At 35.9% G+C, this 25,848-nt stretch overlaps 1 protein-coding gene across 1 annotated transcript in view; it reads left to right on the top strand.

Annotated features, from left to right (window-relative positions):
- MAN1A2 (mannosidase alpha class 1A member 2) overlaps window positions 1–12,051 on the top strand; it is a 62,727-nt gene extending 50,676 nt beyond the window's left edge. The window contains exons 10-13 of the mRNA XM_058169561.1: window positions 3,922–4,141; window positions 6,784–6,956; window positions 9,401–9,516; window positions 10,616–12,051. Of these exons, the coding sequence (XP_058025544.1) occupies window positions 3,922–4,141; window positions 6,784–6,956; window positions 9,401–9,516; window positions 10,616–10,748 (642 nt within the window). The 3' untranslated portion in view covers window positions 10,749–12,051. The remainder of the gene's footprint in view (window positions 1–3,921; window positions 4,142–6,783; window positions 6,957–9,400; window positions 9,517–10,615) is intronic.
- Window positions 12,052–25,848: the final 13,797 nt, after the last annotated feature.

Genomic DNA, 25,848 nt, shown 5'->3' with positions numbered 1-25,848 from the left:
ATCAACTGCTAGTATTTCACATTTTATTTCTCTTCTCAAATTTTATTCCAGTTATCTATTTATCAGATTTTGTAATAAACCTTCTGAGCAAAAGGGGGGAGTTGACACATTTGTATTGTGTTTTGCTAATTGAAACATTTACAAAGAGCAATCCATTCACTGTAATATTTGCTGCTTGCCTTTTATATGTACTTTCCATCCAAATTTTGAATTCTTCTCTGGAATTCATTTTGTTTAAGACATTTAATTAAAAAAATTCATTCCAAATTATCAAAGGCTTTTTCCACATTAAAAATACTACTGTTATTATTTTCCTAACTTTTGATAAATTATAGTACACTTGTGATAAATCTATTATCTTTCCCATTTTGAAATGTAATCTGTATGTATAATTTATCAAATGTACTTCCTCATATGTTCAGCTAGTGGAGTAGTTACTGAATTTTCAGTAGTAAAATAGTGGTCTATATCACTGAGATTTCTTTTGATTATTCCCTTCTTTTGTGTATTAATGTTAAATATGTTTCTTCCCGAGTCTTTGGAATTGTTTTTGTTATTTGAATTTCATTCATTGCCTTTAGCAGTAGTTCTGCTTAGTTCTTTTAACTTTTTACCATACAGAGCTTTATTAATTTTTATTTTCTTTATTACTTTTTCATATCTTGAATTGTTAGTAATTTGCTTAAAATTTCTCATTTTTGTATACTTTTAATGACTTTTGTTCCTAAAATTTTTCTGCTGTTATTTCTGAACTTATATCTAATAGTTTATTATTTTTATTGCTGTTTTCCTCCTTTTTTCTTTCTCTTTCCTAATTTGATATGCTTTCCTGGTTTACTTTTATTTTCAAAATAATGTTGTTTGGTACACTGTCTTCTTTTGGAGTTCTGCTGTTTCCAATAAAACTAACTGACGTTTCAGTTTATTTAATTCTTCCAATGTTTATTGATCTTGTTTGGTTTTATGAAACTTTCAGATTTTTTCTTTTGTCTTTTAATGATGGTTTTAATCTACTATGTTCTTTTTTCTGGTATGTTGCAAGCCTTATTTAGATTCTTCTTATATAAGCTTTAGTTGACTCCCATATAGTTGTATCTGTCATCCTTACAATTATATTTATTTAATTTAAAAAATTCTTTTTTGTAATATACTTTCTTGAAGTAATAACATTTTTTATCCTATAACAAGTAATTTTTCTCCTTGAAAGCGAGGTATTAAAATCAGAGCATGATCTGTGTATATCACTGAGCAAATTTATTTTTCTATATTGATAGAGGGTGTGAGAGCTTTAGCTGATTAACCTCCTTAATCATTAACTGTTTTCTCTATTTGTAAGTTTTAACTCTTAGTCAAAAACCTTTCTGCAGTATCTTGGAACTCCAATATAATGTGATTACTTCTTCCCGTGCTTCTCACTACATTTACCTGTTCAACCAGCTCGCTCTTCTCTTTTAAGATCAGCTCTAGAGAGCCATTTTTTCCCTTTCATCTTCTGCACTATGGAACAAGGAGGCAGTAAGATCACTGACGAATGTTTGGGGCCTTACTGTCTTGGTTGTCCATCCAACAGATGTCCAGGCAATGAAAGAATCCCACTATTACTGTAGCCCTTATCCCTGAAAGTTCTTCATTGTGGTTCCAGAGGCATTATCTAGATCTTCTACCTGGCTTCACAGTCTATAATATATTTCCACAATAAAAGCTTTATTGCTTTCCCTTCTTTGTAGTTTTACCTGAACATTCTTACCTGGACTCATGCAAAAATTCCTGGAACCCAATGCAGGTGTGCATATACATCACATATAACGCCAGAGAATAGAGAGAATAATTATAGGAAGCCTCTCCTTTGCCTGATCTTTCCCCACAGCTATTGTCAACTCATTGCTTTTGATGTGTATAAGACCAAACAATTTACTTTCTTGAAATCTCTTCTTCTCCAGTCTCTCTCTGGGTCTGATGGAGGAAGACTCAGACAAATGAGAGATTGCCTACAGAAATCACTTGCTCTCTGACTTTCTTTTACCTTCTGAAAGACATTTTAGTTCTGTTCACTTTCCTCATATATGAATCCATTCTAGGAATTCCACATCTTCCATAATTAATAACAGTGGGTTCGTACCTCCTTTACCTTATCTTCCAAGAAGGCAATTGGTCTTCATTTGCACCCATATCCCTGTAATCTTTAGGGAGAAAATGAAGATATGAAAGTTCCCCATCCAAATTAAAAGAGCAGTTTTGATGATTTCCAAGTTACTGAGATGAATGTGTTAGAAGAAAATCTGCTCTGTTCCGTGGCTGGGTAAATGAGCATGCAGGATTCCTGTGTGAAGTGGAGGGAGAGTTTCTTTGATAGCAAGGTAAATGAATAAATCAGCTGACGAAGGTGGATACAAGATCAGAACACAGAGACTATTAGAATTTATAGTAATAATGACTTTGTGCATTAGATGTGCAAAGTGAGGTGTTTGTGATCTAGGGATGCCCAGAGAGGAAAGTCTTTTGCCCCTATGGGTGTGTTAATGTTAGATGTGTAGATCTTTTAGGTTTGGAATTTTATGAGGGGTCTGACATTGGAGTTTTAGATTAGGGGTCTGGTCCCCAAGGAGTATGTTGTAATAAAATATTTCTTTTATCTTGAGGGGATTTTGTTTCATGATTATTTTGCCAATGATTTTTCTGAAGGGGCATGCTTAATCAGTTATAGCCCAAATGTCAATGTTGGTGGAAAAGTTTAAGTGGCTACTTTGTATCTTTATTTTGAGGTTGCTAAGGATCAGGAGTGGTTGAGATTGATATCTGGCTTGGCTAGCAGAGGTATCATGGAGGTTCTTACCTTCTAACAAACAGTAAACATACCCAAAATTGATGTCTACCCCTGACCTTTTCAGTTCATGAAGTCAAGGGAAGATACTTTTTGTGTTTGTTTCTTTGTGTAAATCACAAAACTTTCTTTCTCTTCTCACTTACTCAGGGGATCTAATAACAGAATAATGTGTCAAAGTTTTATTTTATGGAATGTTTGGTCATAAACAAGGAGTTTGACAGTAATTTGTGCTTTTATTAACAATTTGAGAAAGCCAAGAGTCTTGCTAAATTGATGTAAAAACGCATGCCTTTGCTGAAATTTGAGGAAAAAATGGAAACAACCAGATTTCTCTCTGGCCATTGACTAAAGTGCTATAATACAACTGAGCTTTACTTTAATTGTGTAAGAATCCACTAATGTACAAAAGTCTGTCTTTAGTAAAACAAAGATTCAGAGAAGTAGGGAAATTAGGACAAGGTATGAACTGCCTGATCTAAGTGAATTATTCAGTCTGTTGCCATTTCTTAGTTATTACTGATATTTATTTATTATTTATTTATTTATTATTCGAATTTATATACCGCCCTATCTCCCAAAGGACTCAGGGCGGTTCACAGGCATATAAAACATCAATATACAAATTAAAATAATCCTTAAAAAACTTATTCTAACGCCCAAATTATTAAAAATAAAAATATAAATATAAAATATAAATATGAAGAAAAGTTGTGTCCAAAATAGTTCCAATTGACCTTAAACACACAGCGCCCACACACTTGCTTCAGAAAATGTCACTAATAGAAATGTCACTAATAGAAAAAGTGGAGCAAGGAATGGAGAAATGAGGGTAGTAACATTTCCTAAGTAGTGGTCATCACTTTTCCATGTGGAAAGTATGAAAGCAGCTCAGTGCTTAACTCTTCTGTGAAAGTGTTTTATAGTTTTTTTTTCTTTCCCTACTTCTCTTTCAATGGAGAGAGGGGGAAATAGAGTAACTATACAGTTCTTGTTCTGTAACTTCATGAGATCTGGTGTCTTGGAGGAGAAATATTAAGAGAGAATGAAAAGATGTTTTGACTTGTCATGGTAATTAAACTTGTGTATTTCCCCTGCAGGCCATAGAGAAGCATCTTATCAGAAAGTCTAATGGGGGCCTAACTTTTATTGGGGAATGGAAAAATGGGCACCTTGAGAGAAAGATGGGCCATCTCACATGCTTTGCTGGGGGAATGTTTGCCCTTGGAGCTGATGGTTCCCGAGATGAGAAGGCTGGACATTACCTACAACTTGGAGCAGAAATTGCACATACATGCCATGAATCTTATGACAGGACAAGTAAGTATCCTTGCTATCTTAGGTTTTGTATGTGTTTTGCTGAGACTTGCCTTTGCAGTTGCTATAAGGTACAATTGAAGCAGAAATCTGTGAAGACGAGGTTTCAGCTCCCAAATTAGGTATTTTTGTTTAAATAAGGAATATGTTGCTGGATATATTGAATATAATTCTTATCCCCCACAACTCCTCATAAAACCCTGCACCATTTCTCTTTTCAACTAATTGTGAGAAAGCTAACAGATGCTGTGAGTGTAGCCAGCAATAATTTCCTGTAACAGGAGAAGCTAGACTAGTAGGAAATTTCTTCCTGTTAATTTCAGATCATTTCCTTGGGTCATGCTGCCTCTTCTTGCATTCACTGAACTCCTTGTCTGCCTGTTTCCCACAGCCTCACACAGGAAGAAAAGCAGAGTGTAAATCTTAATAATCTACAGTATATGCTTACTGCAATAGTCTAACATATAGGCTTTGCAATGAACTAACATTTTACACAACTTAGTAGCAAACTCAAACTCTGTGACCAAGTAACTCTTAATAAACACTAGAGACACCATCTTGGCCTTTTGCAAGATAGGCTTTCTGAAGATAAGATAAAATAAGATAAATCTGATGACAGTGTTTTTATTTGCATTGGGATATATACAATCTATACTTGACTCATATTTTTCAAAAAATAATTTGATATAAATTTAACAAATTTATTTGCACAAAAATCTTACATAAATATAGGTAAATGATCTTTAATTATCCATGAAAGATTTATAGAACTTTTCTGCTCCATCTGAAAATAAAATGGATTTGTCATGTAAAAGTAAAAAAAAATATGTAAGCTGTATCTTGCATCTTGCATCAAAAATGCATGATGGAGTTGCCGTTACTATTTCATATAGCAGAGGTGGGTTTCAGCAGGTTCTGACCAGTTCTGGAAAACCAGTAGCAGAAATTTTGAGTAGTTTGGAGAACTGGTAGTAAAAATTCTGACTGGCCCCGCCCCCATCTATTCTCTGCCTCCCAAGTCCCAGCTGATCGGGAGAAAATGGGGATGTTGCAGTAATCTTACCCTGGATTGTGGGGGGGAGGGGAGGGATGTAGATTTTACAGTATCCTTCCCCTGCAATGCCCACCAAGCCATGCCCACCAAGCCACGCCCACAGAACTGGTAGTAAAAAAATTTGAAATCCACCACTGTCGTATAGCTGTTCTGTTTCCTATACAAGCTATTTGGGGAGGTAGAAAAGCCTACAGTTCAAAAGGAACAGGAAAATTTTGTTAGAAGAAAGTTCTGGGTTCAAATCCATACTGGGTCATTTTAAAGAACATACAGGGCAAATTGCATAGACCAGAGGCAGTGTAATTGACAGTATAATATGCAGTACAGTAATCAAAAGGTTGGAAGGCACCTTAGAGGTCTTCTAGTCCAACCCTCTGCTTTAGGCAGGAAACTTTACACCACTTCAGACAAATGGTTATCCAACATCTTCTTAAAAACTTCCAGTGTTGGAGCATTCACAACTTCTGGAGGCAAGTTGTTCCACTGATTAATTGTTTTAACTGTAATAATAAATATTATTAATAAATAATAAAAAGTAGTAATGGGCTTTGATTGTAAGGTGTGTAATTGTATTAATTGAGATGGTTTTGCCTGTGGAATGGATGGGGTGTGTATGACTGAGGTGGTACATGGGTATTTTCATCCAACAGGTTCACTGTGACTGTCTTCTCTGTCTCTGTCAGTAACTATCATTAAAAAACAGGCCCCAGGATGTGCGGTTAAATCTACAACCTCACCAGGAGCAAAAGCCTGACTTTAGGATGAGATGATAGACATTGCCCCAACAATATGATAGTAAGGATCTAGCTAGCTCCCTGGCCCTTGCCCTCATTCCCAACCCCACTAGCTCTTTCAAAGATGAAAAGACTGATGCTAGCTTTGATACTGTGACATCTCCTTGTGGGAGTTGAATCATGAAATTGCCAGGAAAATATGCTAATAAAAAGAGACAGTGGAACCTGTATTTCACTTCCCAAGATTTCAAATAGGAGAAGTTGCAGTATTTCCTTTAGCAGTCAAATTCTGTGCAGAGAAGGTGAGAAAAGTGAGGTTGGCCTCTCCAAGCCAGATCACTAAGGTAAGGTTTTGCTTTTTTAGGAGAGAAGAAGGGGATATTTGGGGCTCCACTCAGTGGGCCCAAATTTCAGAGCTTGAAAGCAGCCAGATAGTGAAACTGATATATTTTGGGAATAAGTGATGTGCTGCTCACTCCTCCATAAAAGTTATGTAGACATAATATCTTTTTTTATACAGTGCCAATTTTTTTTCAAGGTTGTGGCCAGAAAACAGACAATATATATGTATATAAAACAGCAGTGAGTTCTCTATTCACTTATTGTTCCCTAAGGTATGAATCTTAGAGTATGTTAAATACTTCTTAAATATTCTACAACCATGCATATGCTTAAATACTGAAATGAATTTAGATTTCTATCAAGCTGTTACAGACCTGACTAGAGTCATAAGAACCATCATAACTTTTTCTAGGATAATTAAAAACATATATTAATGTTTCTTTTAGAGTAGAATTGTTGAATTTAGAAGTTATATAAGAAGTTGCTGCATTCATTTTCTTCATTTTCCTTTGCAGCTTTAAAACTGGGGCCTGAAGCTTTCAAATTTGATGGAGGTTTAGAGGCTGTAGCAGTGCGGCAAAATGAAAAATATTACATATTAAGACCGGAGGTGATTGAGACATACTGGTATATGTGGCGATTCACACATGATCCTAAGTACAGACAGTGGGGCTGGGAGGCAGCACAGGTAATTATTAAATAGCCTTCTAAAAAAAACCTCACAGAGTTTACCTACCAATCTTAATATTGTGCATAGTAAGAAATCAAAACCGTGATGCTCATTTTTTTTTCAAGATGGTTCCTTCTTTGCTTGTGGAGACCTAAGGAAAAAAATCTGATGACTGAGAATTTTGGGGGGCAGGGAAAGACTTCAATTTCCAGTTTCTAATATTGCCTAGAGAATATTTTTATCTTACATTTAGATTTTTAAAAAATATTTAAATTTTGCCTTACAATAATGCATTCAGTCGTAAAATGAGCACTGAAATGAAAATCTAATTAAAAATTAGATTTTTCCCCCCCATGGAGGCTCGTTCACGAGGTAACTTAGCAGCTGCACCAAAAGAAAAGAGTGCGTCAAGGTTTTTCCAAGAAGGACAGCCAGGATTAAATTTTCCTCACAAATCAGAAGTAGTGTGCCAAATAGAGGCTGCTTTGTAGAAAAAGGGTTTGCATGTACTTTGAAACTTTCTAGAAAGGAATATTGAGATAACCTCAGCGCATTCTACCTGAGCATGCTGGCTGGGAAATTCTGGGAGTTGAAATCCACTTGTCTTCAAGTCAGCATGGTTGAGAAGCACTGTAATAGAGGGACTTTGGACCTCTCATTATTGAAGAAGCTTCTCTGTTTATAAAAGGGCTGTTTTAAATTCCAGTTAATCTTCAGTCTAATAATTTTGGAAGAGAAATGCTTCAAGAAATTTTTGAAAAATATGAAATAATGAAGTTAGGGAAGGAAGCAGGACACACCTCGATTTTCCCCCCAATTCCAACGGCTCTGCTCTGGGGCCCACCAATGAAAAGAAGGAGGGAGGAGACTGGGAATGAAAGCGTAGTACAACATTCTTGGTAATTATTTATCTTCCATGAGCATGCATTGGGGGATTTTTTTCTTGGATTATTTTTCTTATAGCTGGATCTGGCTGTTTTCAGATTTTTATCATCTTCATGCTTCTCCCTACATACCAAATTTAATCCAAGTTCTGTTCCATTTTCAGAGAGTTATTCTGTTGCTGGACAAATAGTCAAAACTATTTTATTTAATTTATTTCTAGAGTTATTAGTTGTCTCATGTAAAGAATCAAACATAGAAATATGAAATACAGAAATAGCCCTGTACAAAATTTGAAACTTGTGTTCCAGGGTGCTATTGCTTTACAGACACAGGTAGCTTATGAATTTTGGTTGCTTAAGCGATACAGTAGTAAAACAAGTCATCACGTGATCAAACCCAATTTTATGACCATTTTTACCACCAACATTAAGTGAATCGCATGGTTGTTGAGTGTATCACAAGATTGTTAAGCAAATCTGGCTCCCCCAATTGGCTGCTTTTAGCTAGGAAGATTGCAAATTGTGATCACATGATTACAAGACATTTCAACCATTGTAAATGTAAGCGAGTTGCTAAGTGCCCAAATTGTATTGATGAGACTGTGGATGGTAGTGCCATGGCCATAACTTCAAGGGTGGGTTGTAAGTCACCCTTTTTAAGGCCATTGTAACTTTGAATTGTTGTTAAACAGTCAAGAAATACCTGTAGACATTTTGGCAATAACACTGTTGTTATATTCGTTATGCACGGTCACTCATGCCCTCGTTACCTCCCGCCTGGATTACTGCAATGCTCTCTACATGGGGCTCCCCTTGAAGAGCACCGGGAGACTTCAACTGGTACAGAATGCGGCTGCGCGGGGGATAGAGGGAGCATCTCGGAGCTTCCATATAACACCTCTCCTACACAAGCTGCACTGGTTGCCGGTGGTCTTCCGCGTGCAATTCAAGGTGTTGGTGATCACCTTTAAAGCGCTCCATGGCATAGGACCAGGTTACTTACGGGACCGCCTACTGCCGCCAATAGCCTCCCATCGACCTGTGCGCTCCCACAGGGAGGGTCTCCTCGGGGTGCCGTCAGCTAAACAATGTCGGCTGGCGGCCCCCAGGGGAAGAGCCTTCTCTGTTGGGGCACCTACCCTATGGAACGAACTGCCTCTGCGGCTACACCTTCTTCCCGACCTCCGGGCCTTTAAGGGCTCAAGATTTTTTTGTTTCAACGAGCAGAGTTGGCCTAAGAGTAATTTTTAATTGAGTGGTTTTATTTCTTGTTATTTTAATATTCGGCCTTATGGTTTCAGATTTTTAAATTTCAAATATTGTGTTTTAATTTTTGTATATGTCTTTTTAACTTGGCTGTAAACCGCCCTGAGTCTTCGGAGAAGGGCGGTATAGAAATGTAAATAATAAATAAATAAATAAATATCATGTAGTTGTAAATATCTAGTGTAAATTATACTCTATTGTTCTCCTTTTATTTCTAAGTATATAATATCTATATTATTTGAATCTGTGTCAACTACCTCCAACTTTGAATTGCTGGCTAATAAAACGTTCATTCTGTTGTTCCACTTAAAGGCCATTGATAAGTACTGCCGAGTGAGTGGTGGATTTTCTGGGGTCAAGGATGTCTACTCCTCAGCACCTACATATGATGATGTACAACAAAGCTTCTTTCTTGCTGAAACTCTAAAGTAAGTAGATTTTTCTCTTTGATATTTGTTTCAGCAACCTTGAAAAGTGAGGTTCTTAGAAGAAATATTCAGCACATACATATTAATATAAATATTATAGAAAATAGATTTTTATATTTATAAAGTACATAATAAACATATGCCTGCTAGGAAAATGGCTGCATTAAATGGCTATAAATTGCTGGATATTATCACTGCTGCAGATTTTATCCCACCAGGTTGCCAATGCATGTCTATAGTCTCCTTTTTATTTTTTACTTTTTCTCCCTCCCAAATAAAATGAATTATAATCTGTTCTGCAACACTTACACAAGGATGCCCTTTATCCTGTGTAATTTCTGTGATAATGCCATCACCTGTTTTAGGGTGTGAATGAGATTATATCAAACGTATTGGCTCTATCTCATAATATCACACATTTAAATTGCCTAGATGAATGTAGTGAATACACAGATATGGCAATTGTGCAGGAAGGAGGTGAAGGGGAAATTGTGCAAGTGTGAAGAATTTAAGAATTCTTGACATGTTATTTGGATTTTAGTATGTTGCAGAACAGGAGAATTGAAGAAAAAGCTTGCCTCCACCAACAGAGAGTTTATACACTGTGACACATGAATGGGATCTCACTGAAAGATTGTAGATGTTCATTATAAATGATGATCCTTTTTGGTAGTGTGGATCATGATTGTTTAGAACTTAGTGTACTATTACAAATTCTTTAAATCTTCATCAGTAGCAATTAGTGCAAAATTTAGTATACTTACAATACATGAGTGATAAGGCATCTTATTCAAAGGGAAAACAAATCTCTGTATTTTAATTATACTTGTATCTAATTAAACAATGTGCATTATTTTATACTCTGTAGTTAATGGGTTTGAATAGTCAACAGTGGAATGTGTCCTGATGCCATCAACAGAATGTTCTTGATTTGCCCCTCCACTCTTCTCAGACGGCTGATGGGAGGAGCTAGTGAAGGCAAACAGCAAATAGCCCTGTTGCACAAGCAGATTTCTGGTCATGCAGTGTTCGATGTAGTCTCAATGGTATCTTTTGTGTATCATGTATAGTGACAGATGTTATTTCTCTTACTTCGTAGGTATTTATATCTGCTCTTCTCCAATGATGATCTCTTACCTTTGGATCACTGGGTTTTTAATACAGAAGCTCACCCCCTGCCAGTTTTACATCTAGCCAATACGACACTTTCAGGAAATAATGCATATCGATAAAAACTATTCCAGGAAAAGGACAGAACAATCTATATTAGCTGTGTTTTGTTTACATGGACCACTTCAGATTTCGGGCTTGTGAGAAGACTTATGTGTGTTTAAATAAGACCTTCAGAATGATGAGCGAAGTACTGCACTCTTCAGCATGTAGATAATTCAAAAATTCCATTTTATATGACCAAAACAATTTGTGCAGTATATGGCAGGAAAAGACCTTGTATATTTGCAACAGAGAAGGTGCCGCATGATTTTGAAGGATTGAAAGGCTGAATTAATATCCCAGCCACAGGAACAAGCTGCAACTATTAAGATTGACCATTTTAGTAAACATTGTCCTGCCCAAATAATGTGGATTCCTGATAGTTTGTCATTTGCTTCCCCCCCCCCCACTTGGTGGCATGAGCAAAGCAATGCAAGGCGACAAAAGTGCACTAATAGCACCCAGATTTCAAGTTCTTTGACTGCTATTTTGAAATTTCTAAACATCTTCATCAGTCTGTTCAGACTGGCAACCATTCCCAGTGCCTCTGAGACCCTTGCCTCTTTTTATTATCAATAATGCTGTGGATCGACTATTTGTTCTTGTTCACGAGTAAATGGATTAGGGAAAGGATCAGCAACTTCTTTCAATCTGTCACTTTAGGATATGGAAATCTTCATTCAGTGCAGAGTTGTTTTTTGCACCATCATGACAAAATTGCCCAATGATGTTTATCATTTGGCCAAGATTTCTTTCAACTAAGTTGCAATAACTAACATTTGTCTATGAATCTTGGAATTTCACAAGGATCTCACTCTTTTTATTTGTACAGTATTCAAAAAGTGTAGAATAATCCTGTAAAGAGACATTCTTTACCAATTTTAATTCCTGTGATTAAGACTCACCTGGGTATAATGGTGCTTCTTTAGGGATCTTTTGTAAAAGCTGGCATTGGCAGAGGAGTTTTTCAGCCTTCACACCTATCTATCTTTGAGAATCTGAAATCTGGTCATTTGATCTCAAGTATCTGGAAACAATATCACGCAAGAGAACCGAGAACACATCAAAATGAATTTGAAAGTAAAATTTATTTTGCAATACATTTTTGTCACTACTACGGTAGATATCACAGACAACACTTTGGGATAAAAATAGCTTTTTCAAAACTTAAAAATGGATCTTTCAAGAAGCTCCCCACTTATGTTAAAGAAAAAGACTTGAGCATAATTTTTTCTGGCAGGATATATAAAATATGTGAATATTATTTATGTATATTGGAATCAAAATTCTTGATGAATACAGATAACACATCTTTATTATTATTATTGTTGTTGGTATGATTCCTTTTTAAAAATACTGAAATTTAAAAGGCTGGTTGTTGACAAGCCTTTGCTGACCAAGTTTTCCTATTGGCATTTTGCCATATCTTTAAGGATATAACAATTCAATTATTGAGAAAGATAATTTAATGCATGTTGCATATTGCAGTCCCAGTGAGACGATTGATGGTTTCAGTAAGCACTGCTTATAGCAAGTGTGGTGCAGGCGAGTCTGGGAACCTGCCAAGCCCAAATTGTGTTGCATTCTACTGTGAATGGTTCTGGCCCACCTAATTGCAGGGATAAATTTAAAACAGTATTGGAATCTTTGTGGGCCAATGGCAATGAACATATCCAAGTTGAATTTCAGATATCAGGGCACTGAAATTCACCTGTCTCGGGTTCTGGCATTCATTTTATTGTTTTCCATAGTCATTTTTCACATGTTCATATCCAGGCTCTTCTCTCCTCTTCCTCTTCTCAAAATCAGTATTCTAAAATAAGTTTTTAAACCAACCTCACGTGTAGTTTGAAACAGTATTACGGGGTTGTAGAATTTGAAATAAATTTTAGTGCTGCTGAGTCTTGAATTGAATTGTAAGATGGAAACTGATATTAGTTATATTTAGCCAGATAAGACCATAGTATTTTTAATAAAATCTATGACAAATTTATACACATCAAAAATATTTATCAGCTGAAAAATAATATACCATTGGTGACTAAAAATTCTCAACTCTCATAGAATGAAATTTGACTTGAAATTAAATGAAAATGTTCCGACTACATTCTGTGAATGGAAAAATGGATAAAACATAATAAGTTTGGATAATTGTGTTTGAAATATTACATTATTATTTTTTTATTTCCTTTAAATACAAACTAAATATTTCTTTTTTCCACTTTAGATAGAACTATATGCTATAAGCAGTGCAATATTGTCTTAAGCATTATTACAGAGTTCTTAAACCTCGTTGCATCATAACAAACCCAATATTATTCTGATGATCAATCTTTACAATCTACTTCCAAAATTGTTTTTAGAGACTACTGTGCATTTATTATACCAGTTTTCATGTTATTTCTTTTTTCCTTCCCTTGCTGGTTATTAATGCACAAGAATGTGGTGTTTTTAAAATATGCAATTAAAACATGAATGTTATCTTTCTGGGGTTCTGCAGGAGAATGATAATTTAAATTTATTACATTTCTACATTCTGTGTTAAGATTTTCCACTTTCTTCTGAAGTGTTTTAAATCTAAAAAGGCTTAGACATTAATAAGCAAAACTGCAAGATATCATGGTTCTTGATAACAAAAAATAATAATCACACCATGTTCAAGAAGCAAACGCATTTTCTCTTTTTTTAAAAAGAAATTGCCTGAAGAAAAGACAGGAAGCCAAAAAATGGATTATTGTTCACAGTCTGCCTTCATTGGCAGGAAAAGTCACAAATTCCTAGTTCAACCTGCATCCTTGGAGATAAATTGTTCTTTAATTATAAGTAAATAGCCATCTTCCGCAAGCATTATGGATTATTATTTCCAACCAAACAAATGTGTGACAGAAATTCTGTGAAGGGTCTTGGGCTTCCTTCAACAGGATAACTCCGAAAACAGAACAGAACAATGACTCCAAACACTGAACAGAATGGAAGCAAATTTGGTGTTGGGGGAGAATAGAAACTGATAAAAAATGGGCAAATCTGGTTGGGCTGGGAAGACAGAAATTCAAGGGGAAAATCCCCCATTTTTGAAGAGGCAGTTGTTTAGTTGTTTGAAATGTAGTCTCCATTCTAAGACCCCTCTTCCCCTTCCCAGTGAGGTAGAGTTTCAAGGTTGGAAAGAATTGTAGAAGCCATGGTCTGCATGCTTTCCCTACCTTGGTTAATTCTAGCAGCCTAGTATGTGCAATCAAGTTTGTTGATTTGATTTCAAGATATATACAGTATAATTAAGTCATTGTCAGAAAGGAATCCTAGAAAGATTATTTGAACACTTCAAGATGTTTTTTTGCTTAGATCAGGGGTGTCAAACTCGCATCATCACGGCGCATCATGTGATCTATCGGGACTTCTCCCCCTTTGCTAAACCAGGCGAGAGTGGGGCCAGTACATGACACATTTGGCCGTTGGGCCGCAAGTTTGACACACCTGGCTTAGATAATTAATCATTGTGTTCAGGTGCAAACACTGTGCAAGGAGGGGAAAAAAGATCCAAACTGAAAACTGTAAAAATTCATCCACAAGATCCAGAATTAAAACTTCTCCAAATTGTCAGTGTCATATGGACCTCAACATCCTTTTTGGCAAAGCCAAAAAGACTTGTACATCTACTCAGGATTGGCATTGCTGGCCACTTTCCAATACCCACAGTTATTCAGGGAATCCTCTGTCAAGTTCCAGAACAAGGGGCTCTGCTGCAGTCCCTTGTTGTTTTTCCCAATTCTACTGCCCTCTCTACCTGACAGGAATGAAGGACAATGAATGAAGAAGAATGGGCCATTGTGGATTGGGTCTAAAAGTGCAAGTGAATGGGCAGAAGCAGTAATGAAGTCACAACTCCAGGAGTTGCGACTGGAGTTCGCAACTGGTGCCTAGGGGTGGTGCCTAGGGGATCACCAGGTAGAGACTACATTTGTTTATTTGTTTAGTTATGGCATGTGTTTCCCCATTCCATGAACAGACAATGGAGAAAGAAAACAGAGCTTATAACATAATGGAGTACTGTATAAGCAGAATGTGGTTGGCTGCAAGAGAAAATTGCTATTTTCGGCAGCATTCCAACATCTGTCACAATATATATTCCTTCAGAAGATGACTACTGGGCTAAATAAACCTGAAGAATTTGGAGGTGATAAAGATCAACAGTACAGGTGAATAATTCAATTATTCATAAACAGAAAAGTTCAAAGTGATTACGAATGTAGTTAATAGCCCTTCAATTTACTTATAATTTTATGGCTATGTTCTGAAAATCAGAAGTGGGATGACATCTCAATTTCTAAGAATTATTTTAAAAAATTAATTGGCATTTATTTAAAAAATACTTTTGTTCCATTGTAGAAAAAAGATTAACTTACCAGTACTATTTTCTATAATTGCTAGGAAGTTGAGCTTTGCTCTGGTTACTCTATTCCCATCTGTTATTGTTTTTTTAATCAGAATTATGGAAAAATACTATCATATTCTTTTCCTCTTTTGCTGTGTTCGGAAGAATACTAAAAAACCTGGAGGAGAAAGATCACATTTATGTCTGCAAATATCCCAAAATAAATGTATATACCATGGAGAAAAGTTGAATAATTCAACCTCATTGATACTTTTTTCCTTTAATGTAATTTGAGTTACTGACCCACTTAGGTATATTTCTTCACCTAAATGTGAAGCATAATACCATAATACCAAAGCCATAAATTTAATTTTATATTCTGATCTGTTTCAAAGTAAATGTAATGTTATTTGATACTAGAGTTGGCTGAATGACCACTGAGGAGTGCATATTGGCTCCATTTCAGTTTAGAGGAAGTATTAAGTGGGATGCCAAAAGGGTCTGTGCTGGGCCTCCACAGTTCGATGAATAACATTGATGAGGAAATTGATGGGCTACTTACCCAGTTTGCTGGTGGCAAAAAACTGAGTGAGGTTGATAATATTTGAGATGAAAGAGAAAATTCAGCAAGATGTTAGACCATGACCTAAATGAACAGGATGGAATTTAATAAACAGAAATACAAAGTTCTGCATCAGGATAAATATAAGGCTCAAGGAGGGGCAATAGAGTATAAAAGGGACTTTGGTGATCATAAATTAAACATGAACAGATGTGTGATTCAGTTGTGAAAAAGGCTGATGCGATCTTCACATTTCTGGTAGCAGAAATACAGAGTTCAGGTCACCAGCTATAATTGTTCCTCAGTACCCAGCCCTGGTCAGGTGTCATTCGGAGAACTGCCCAAAATTGAGATCCATGTTTTTGTTTTTACTAAATACAGTTTGTATTGTTCATGGCTACCGCTGCATTGACTCTGGCTTTGGTGGACTCATTTCTCACACTGTTTCAGAAATTAGGAAAAGTAAAGAAATTAAAGAAATTAATTAATACATTGATTATGTCATTCAATAAGGTAAAAATACAAAATTATTAGCAATGGTTGGATTTGAGGCCATATATAAAATGAGAATAATATACTTGAAATAATTTACGGTGTATTGATATATTTGCTGCAGTCTAATTTCTCTGAATTGTTAAAAGTATAGGATGTTAAATTTTTGTTTTTAGAAAGAAAAAACGTTAACAGAAACAAGGCCCTATGCCATGCCTGTAAATGTCTGATAATTGTTTTTAAGTTGACCTATCCTAGAATGTAGCCAGAACACTTCATCTGATTTACTGCTGGTTCATATAGGGCCTGGTTTTTTGTTTTTTGTTTTTGCATGAAATTATTAACAACTGGCAGCTGAATGTGTGACTTGACCACGTTGGAAAGTATATTTATTGTGGCCTTGGGTCTCTGGTGAGTTTTCACAGTGCAATTCCCTGAGTGTTGAATGTCCTAATGTGAATAAAAATTTAGAAGTCAATCCTATATAGTTTTGCTTGTAAACAAATCTACTGCACTTAGGATTGCTACCTTTGTGAGAATTGATGAGCAGCCTTTAATTTTCAGTAGCACCCCCAGGTCACAATGAATTTAATACTTTTTAATTGAGCATTTTAATGTAGAATATTAAAGATTCTGTTTCTGAAAGACTAAGAGCATCATGTTAGTTCAGTTGAGCTTATTCCCAGGTAAGGATGAGTAGACTTGCAAGCTGGTAAACAGTTTCTTCATCATTTGACAGAAGTCAAATCCTTCAGTCTTTCCTTTTAAAATTGTTTTTTTAAATATTTACAGTAACAGAAAAAGGAAGAATGTAGCCAGAATATTTCTTTTTTAAAACTTGACTCATCTGAGAGCATAGATTTAACAAAAGCATGATGCTTGTTTTAATATCTGCAGATGAACAATTTCTACCTGTTTACAAGTTATGTGTTGGATGCAATCCTTTTAAGACAACAAAGACCCCTCCCCCACATATTTTTTTAAAATATTGCAGTTAGGCTCCTAATATATACTCAATATAAATACTTTTGAATATCTTGCCCAGTTGTTTTTCATATTCAAACACAGGACAATACAACAGATAAAAGGCTTCCCTTTTCTCTAGTGTGAATATTTTTTAATATTGTGCATTGGACATTTGGCAACAAGCTACACAACCTGGCTCATTCTTGAGACAAATATAAATCAGCAGTGGAACTATTGTTGATCAGTTCTGCTATTTGGTACCGTGTGGTCCTCTGTGCATCCCCAACCTGGATAAATATCCCAAATTATGTAAAGTGTTTTTTCTTTGAGTAACAACAAACCACTATCCATTCACAACAGAGATATTTAAATTGACTTGAAGACTGCCACATATACTAAAAATATTTGAAAATCTCCAAAGTTTTCCTATTAAGGAATGATGAAATTATCAGTGTTAACTTGTTGAAATGACTCATTCAAATGAATCATTCAGCACTAGGGTGCTGAAGGGAGGGACTTACAACCAGCCCTAATGTGTGAGAAGACTTTCTGATAAGCGCTTTTGGGCAATAAAGGAAAAAATTTGGGAAGCTTTGAGTTCAGTGGAGCTCCGTCTCTCCATAAATAAATTTAAAATTGCAACCTTCAGTGGTGGAATTCATAATGAAAGCTAGCTGATCAGCCTGCCTATTTCTTTCCCAAGTCCCTATTTTTCTTGTGAACTAGTAATAGATGCAAGAGTCAGCTTTGTTACCTGGGAAACCTTGGGCTGTTTCTAAGTTGGCCTTCTGTGTGTACAATGTGTAACGATTTTAAAAAAGAATATACATTAAATTGATTTTACAAGAATGTGTTTGATATGGCCTTATTTTGTATGGGAGAAGAGAGGGCACAGGACACGTAGGAGATGGACTTCATTTAATTAGTGAAGGAATCCTCCGTCTCTTTTTCTACTAAACCCAGATTCCTCAAAAAGAATGAAGAAACACTCAAAGTTCCTGTGACAAGTGTTTCTCCTGGCTTCTTTTTGATAATCCCTAAACTAGTCACTACTGTGCTCTTTATCACAGAAGAGTTGCTATTTCATATGAAATAGTCAGCCTTAGTTTATTCAGGCTGGAATAATGGGGGCTGGCGTGGTGGAGAAACGGAGAAGCACTGAAAAAAACTATTTTGTGATGTTCTTTCCACTTTACTACAAAATATGGATGGAGACTCGAGAAGCCCGCAGTTCCTCGGATTCCGCTGTTGTGAAAGAAAGCGCGGGCGGAAAAGTGGGAGGGTCAGCCCGCTTCCTTTGTTCCTCCTCTGGGCCTTGCTACGGCAGGGCGGAGCCGAAGAGTAAGAGGTAGCGGGAGGGTGGAAGGGTATCTACGCCGTCGGAGACCCACTGCTGTTGGAGCTGCTTGACCGTGCCGGGAAACCGAAGGGAAAAGTAGTGCGACTGCTCCGAAGGACCCAGGCGGGGGCCTCGCGGCGCGATTGGGTCCTGGCTGGGGGAGGGTTGGGAAATACGACCTAATGGGCCCGGATTCCCTTCGGTGGCCAGAGGCGCGCAGAGCTACAAGTGCGCCTGGAGGGAGGAGAAGAGCCTCTGTGCTGCTCTCTAGTACACCCGTCCAAACGCGCGTTTCTTTTCTGGGCGCCTACCTGCATCAACCAGAGTGGGCTGGGGTGGTGGGCGATTCAGCACAAAAGGGATTTTCACTTGGCTCTCCAAGATCGACCCACCGAGAGTTTTCAACCTAAGATTTCCTTGGAAAATATCTCCAGAGAGGGAAGAAAGTGTCAAAGGGGGAAGTCAACCGGTGGTTCTGGGTGTGGGGACTACTCCTCTGATCAGGACAGTCTCTGATGTTTTATCTCTTGCCCAATAAGGAAAAATATTTTGTCCGTTCCGATCCACAGCAAACCTGAGCTACAGCTTTCGGAATATTTTATGTGGGCCTTGCCTTTTCTAAAACAGCAAGGCAAAAATAGTTTGATTATTCTTACTGTTTTCTTTCTGGCTATCATTAAGTGTTGTACCTTGATGAAGATATCTTTTTTATGTACACTGAGAGCATATGCACCAACACAAATTCCTTGTGTGTCCAGTCACACTTGGCCAATAAAAAATTCTATTCTATTAATGTTGGCTTGCACAGCCAGTTCTGCCAGTTCAGGTATAAACTGGCTTGCTTGTTAACAACCTAAGCTTTGTGAACTAGAATCCGTTTAATCAGGGACAATGGTTGTTATCCAGCCTTGGGAGGTGTATGTGATGGTAGGCAGAAGAGAAAAATACAAACAGTGCAGCCAAAAGACTACCTCTTGTGATCATTATGTAAATGTTAAATATTCAGATGTTCAGATAGTTCAAATATCAAGTTCAGTGATCTTCATAGATCACATTTGATGGAACATCAGTGTGTTAGTATGAAGGAAAAAATGAGTAATGGCTGCATTCAGCCATATTTTTTCCTTATAACTTTATTGTGTTTGAAGATGGACAGATGACAGAATCAAAGTATATCATTTTCCCAATGTTGCCTCAGGATCTTCATTCAAAAAGGTTGATGCTGAAACCACAAAAAAATTTTATTTAGCAAATTATTGCCTTCAACCATTTAACCTCGGTTCCCCACCACAATCACTTCAATAATGAAGCTGATTTTTGCCAAAGCCTTTTTTTATATATATATAAACAGTTCCCACACTTTTCTTCTGGACATGTTTCTTATTATTTGCCTGAATTTTTGTAAGTATTGGACAAATGTAAGCTCATGTTCATTAGTATTTTAGCTGGAAGTATGCTCAGAATATCTAGTACTGTGAAAATAATCCAGAGACCTACATTTATTTTTTCAGTAAACCTTAATGAGTCAAAATTCCAGCTTTTTTTATAATACAAACAAGCATGGCAAATAAACCTTAATACAGTAGTTCTCAATTTACGAGCAGTCAAAATTACAACCTACCTGAAAAAGGAGACTTGTGACCGAGATTTGAAGTTTCTATGGTTGAGCCCCCGCATTCACATGATCATATTTCAGGTGCTCAGTCACATTTATGGTTATTTACAGCATAGTGAACTATAGTTCTGCTTAACAGCTGTGGCATTTGTTTGATGACTGTGGTTTTTGCATTTACAATAGCTGCAAAACATCATAAAATCAACCATTACAAATCCCATTATGATCATAACTCAAGGACTAGTGGATTCTCTGTAAGGAGGTGTGTCCTCATTCATCATAAAATAGGTAACTCAATTTTACTCCTTTCTGTGCTCCTAATTGACCATTCTAAGTGAAATGAATGACAACCACAAACATACTCTTTGGATTTTGGCCTCAGACGGAAGCAAAAATTCAGTATAAAATGGCAATGTTAATATTTACGTACTTATTTATAAAGTTAACTTTTAATATATTTGGAAGGATATGAACCTGAACGTAACATTTCTATTTTTTTTCTTTACTGAAAATTCTTGATAAGTGTTTGCAATATACTTAGAGATAATGTTTTTATTACTTTTCCATCTAGACGTTTTACACACACACACACTTCTACAGTAGGTGGAAAAGTAATGCCCAAATTTTATAAATGTGTGTGTGTGTATAATTGAATTAATTTTTTATAAAATTAAATCTAGGACATATTGTACACAATCCACTGAAAATCAGATTGTTTCCTGGTTTAGTTAAGCTTTACAGTTGTGATAATGTTAATACAATAGTAAAACAAGAATTTTTGAATTCTTCACTAGGATTCCCCAGCATGGTTACCTTTTAATGTATTCTTTGGTTCTTGTTGTTTATTGTTTCTAACCCCATAAGATACTCAGAGTTGTTTGATGAGTGGGAGGCTTTAGAAAATTACTAAATAAGTAAAATAAATGACTTGATGACCCACATTAAGGTCCTAAATTATTGATCCTCAAATGAAGCAAGTTCCTGCATGGGCTTTTAAGAGAATTTGATGTTGCATTCATGAAATCATTTTAATGTTAAATTAGCATTTTAATATGCCAAAAATCTAGATGTACACTACCATAGTTTTATCACTTAATTACTAATCACATTTATCGCTATTTTAAAAAATACTTATACTAGACATAGGTATGTCTTCTTAATAAAGACATGAAATTATTCATTCGTTTTCCAATAAAGAACATAGAGTTATTTTAGAAATTACACATCAATTGATCAGTAAAGTATTAGGCTTGATCACCTAATAACCTATAGGACATATCCTAAATACTGCTACAATTGTATTAATTTGCTCAAATCCTGACCTTTGATCTTGGACAATTTTAAGGTGTCAAAAATCAAAAGTTTAATAATTAAACTGCTAAGAGCAGGGATTTATCTAAGGAACTAATATTTAAAAGCAATGAATTATAGATATAAAAAGATAACTAATTTGAATCCTCTAGTATGGGGAAGCTCTGGAGTACAGAGGAAAATTATCTCCTCAAATGAAAGTCTGTGGAGAAATTCTTCGTACCATTTCTTAGTACTGGAATCCTGAAAAAATTATCTAATTTTTAGAAATTGTATTTCCATCTTTAAGCATATTCTGTGACAATTATATTTTTCTCAGTTGAACAAATGCTTGGATATTTAGCCACTGTTACTATTATGAAATTGCCCAATTTTTTTATGATCTTATTTTTTCCAAAGAAAATTTATAAAGGTTCAACTGAAATTTCAGATAATAATAAAAATAAATCTTATATTGCCCTTTGTAATACCAGACTATGAGGGTGGAGGTTAAATGGCTAATTTGCAAAGATAGTTTTGCACTTTGTCTCCGTGGAATTCCCAAATCTTCCCCACTGGCCAATGCCATTTCTTCTATTCTGTTTGACTCAGACTTTCTTGTGTGAGGCCAGTTAAACTTTTAACTAGTTTCCCATTTTTTAAAAAAATATTATTTTTATTTTATTATATAAAATATAAAATACAAGAGAAAGAAAAGAAAAGAAGAAATTAAGGGCGGGAATGGGGAAAAGGGGTTGTGAAATACAAGGGGGAAGAGGAAAAAAAAAGGCATTGACTTCCAACTCTTGCTAGACAGTGCAAGATAAACACACTCCAACCTCAACTTTTTGCCACTAATATAACACATTAATATATAACTAGCTATTTCTATAACACCAAATCTTTCTAATCAACAAAACCAAGATGAAAGTTTCATTTTTTTCTTCACAAGCACAAATTCCAGAAATGATACCAAATAAGAACATATTTTTTTCTTTAAATAAAGTAATAAATTTAACCATTCCTGCTTTATATTTCTTGTTATGGTAATAAGTGTATTTCTGTTTGCACCTAGTAATCTTTACTGTCACCATTTTTATTTACAAAATATATTTTATTCTTTCAAATTATTTATTATTATTGAAATAATTATTATTGAAATAATTATTAATTATTTCAAATTATTTGGCCTAAAAGGGGGGGGGGCTTTTCCCCCTTTCATCCTCCATTTTTCCTTCAAAGTACTAAACTTTTTTAAAACAAAAAAGGCACTTTTTTACGTCAAAACTTTCTAATACATCTTATTCTTTAACTTTAACATACAAACTTTAAACTTCAATATTTCATTTAGCTCCCTCCCTCCAAACTACCCTTATAGAATAATTATTTTTTTCCTTTATAAACATCCCTTTTTAACAGAGTTTTTCTTTAAACTAGTACATCATTTTCTTTTACTTTCTCAAATAACTTTTCAATACCTTTTGCCTACTTTAAGACTTACTTAAGCATTATATATATATTGTTTTTAAAATTAGGCTATAGAATAAGTTTTTAATTGTTGTTTTTAATCTGTATTTATATGTGTTTTAACTGCCTGTGAACCGCCCTGAGTCCTTAGGGAGATAGGGCGGTATATAAATATAAATAAATAAATAAATAAATAAAATAAATAATATGTAAAAAAAATACATTTGCAAATTTTGGATTAAACCTTTTGGTTGCACATATCAAGCATAGAAAAATACATCCTGATTCCAGTTAACTCATTAAGTTTAAGTCACTTCTTCCAGCTTATCTTCATGGAGTAAAATCTTTTTCTTCTCTGGAAGTATCAAAGACTTGCAGTCCTTTCTTTTTATCATGAGCTCCTCAACCTTGTTAACATCCTTAAAGAAAAAGTCACTAATTTTTCAATTTTCTCAAAGCTCTTCTTTCACTTGTGTTGAGAGGTTTACATTTGAACCAAAGTAGTGAGGGTGAAAATGAAAGTTAATATTTGGCTCTTCCAAAGCTGCAATACACTCCTCTGCATTTTCAGCTGCTTGTGAAGTTGCCTCAGGGGTTTGGTAACATTCTCCACGTTTGCATCTCAGAAGTACTTTGAGAGGATTTTTTATCCTCAGAGAACAATTGATCCACAAATTGACGTATTTTATTTAGAGACCTTTCAAATATATCTCTAATACTTTGCTCCACCATCTTGGCTTCCTCTTTCAATCAGAATCAGAAGATTTTAGCCACCCACAGCTGAGAAGATCAAGCAACCAATTACCACAATAGTAAACTAAAATCACGGCTTTCAATCTTTCTCCATCAGCTTTTTTTTTTCTTGGCCCACTTCTTTATTTGGCTTGCCTTAGCAGCCTTCTTCCTTGTTCTTTAGGACAAAAAGAAATCAATCCCGGAACAGATTGCAGTCCCTCCCCTCCCAGTTTTTGGCATGCACACAGCTTCAGAGTTCAACTCCAAAAGCAATTTGCCAGTTTACAGCTGTATTGAAAGGTCCTGAGGGGAAGTTCTTTGACACATCCTGACTGGGTGGCAGGTGAATCGCTACCGGTTTGCTCCAGTTTGGGCGAACCGGTAGTGATGAAAACTACTGGTTCAGGCAAACCGGTAGTTAAAAAAAGCTACTGGTTTCTCTGAACCAGTATTTCCAACGATCAGCTATGCCATGGGGTTTAGCTTTGCTAGAAAGCAAGATTTCCTGCTTTCTAGCAAAGCTAAATCATGTGGAACAGCTGATCCCCCCTTGCTGTTCTACTTACCTTCCCAAGCCTTTTGGTGTGTAGTGTGCATGCGCACGTGCGCAGCACCTGCCAAAAGGAGGTTTGGGAAGGTAAGTAGAATAGCGGGGTGGGGAAATCGGTTGTGCCACGTGATTTAGCTTGGCTAGAAAGCAGGAAATCCTGCTTTCTAGCAAAGCTAAATCACGCAGCACAGGGGAAAGATCTCCAAAGGATTTCTCCCTGGAGTGTTGCTCTTCTGCCTTCTAACTGAAGGGATTGATATTCCATCAGCTTTTATGACCCACCTGGCAGTGGTGAAAGCCAAACTGGTTTGCTACTGGTTCACTGGGTGCGCATGCGCGCTGTGCGTGTGAGCACATGCACAGTATGCGCCAAGTTAGCGCGTTCAGCTAGTCATATTCCCAGGAAGTCTTCATTTTTCCCATTTCTATACTATTCTTTATCATCTTGATGGAGGAAAGTGGGCTCTTGTATATGATTCTTTGATGCTTTCAAAATGGTTTTTCAACACCAGTCTTTATATCCAGTGGCAGGGCAGTTGAGATTATTCATGACCTTATATACTCTCAGTCCAGTTAGACAAATAAAACATGCTTGCTTGTTTGTAAACTTGGCAATTTTATATTTTACAAATGGTTCAACTTTGTTGTAGTTGTGGAGAAACTGATGGTTTCATTCTTCGCACTATTTGTTTTTTGGATGCTAGTCCTTTAAAATATTGGAAAGTTGTGTCATTGATTGTTCTTATTGTCAGTATTTCAAGATGACAGCATTGAATTATTTAATGTACAAAAAGTATATGGTTGTAAAGTTTGTGACATGTATGTGATAGACCAGAGGTGAAATACTCTGAAGTCTTCTACCGGTTCACTTTGCTCGTGCATGTGCGCCAAACGTGGACTTCATGCGCATGCACACTGCAGGCACTAAGAAGCCTTTACTGAGTCTGCAAAGGTAAGTAGAACAGCGAGGGGGGGAACAGCTGTGCCATGCGATTTAGATAGAATTTCCTGCTTTCTAGTGAATATAAATCGAGCGGCACAGCTGATTGTGGCACAGCTGATCGTCAGAACTTTTTTTTTTACTTTTAAAGCATTTTTTTTACTGCTTTAAAAGTAAAATGCTTTAAAAGTTTTAAAAAAAAAGTTCCGATGATCAGCTGTGCCACAGTCAGCTGTGCTGCGCGGTCGTCGGAACTTTTTAAAAAAATATTTTAAAGCATTTTTTACTACCGGTTCAGGCAAAGTGGCCCAAACCGGTAGCATTTCACCCCTGTGTTAGACACTTCTTCAATTGTTCTTGGACAAGGTAAACTGATTATATGTATTTAATGACTTTGTATGGAAAACAAAATGCTCTGAGTAGTGCTAAAAATAATGAAATATACTTTTTTCCAGTCATTAATTACCATGTGTGCAAATGAAAGATTTTTGTTACCCATTTTACTTCTCTTCAGCTAAAAATTGTAGAGATTTTTTTTATTGTAATATTAGTTTTATATGACCTCTTTTGCACATCTTTATAATCATATATCAGTGTTAAGTTTTTTGGTTTAATGTTTTTTGGTTGTTTCATTTTGTTTGTGGGTGTTTGGTTGGTGGTTTTTTTTTTTTTTTGTTACTTTACTGAATCACAACAATAAAGTTGAAGAAACCCAATGTAAATTGCACTCCTTTAGAGATTAGAATAGTGAAGCAGAAGGTAAACATTATTAGAGGCCAATGGAGAATTATAAAT

This window comes from Ahaetulla prasina, chromosome 2 (genome assembly GCF_028640845.1).
Source record: "Ahaetulla prasina isolate Xishuangbanna chromosome 2, ASM2864084v1, whole genome shotgun sequence".
NCBI lineage: Eukaryota > Metazoa > Chordata > Lepidosauria > Squamata > Colubridae > Ahaetulla > Ahaetulla prasina.
The sequence above is the reverse complement of the archived record's forward strand: the minus strand, read 5'-3'. Positions and strand labels throughout refer to the sequence as shown.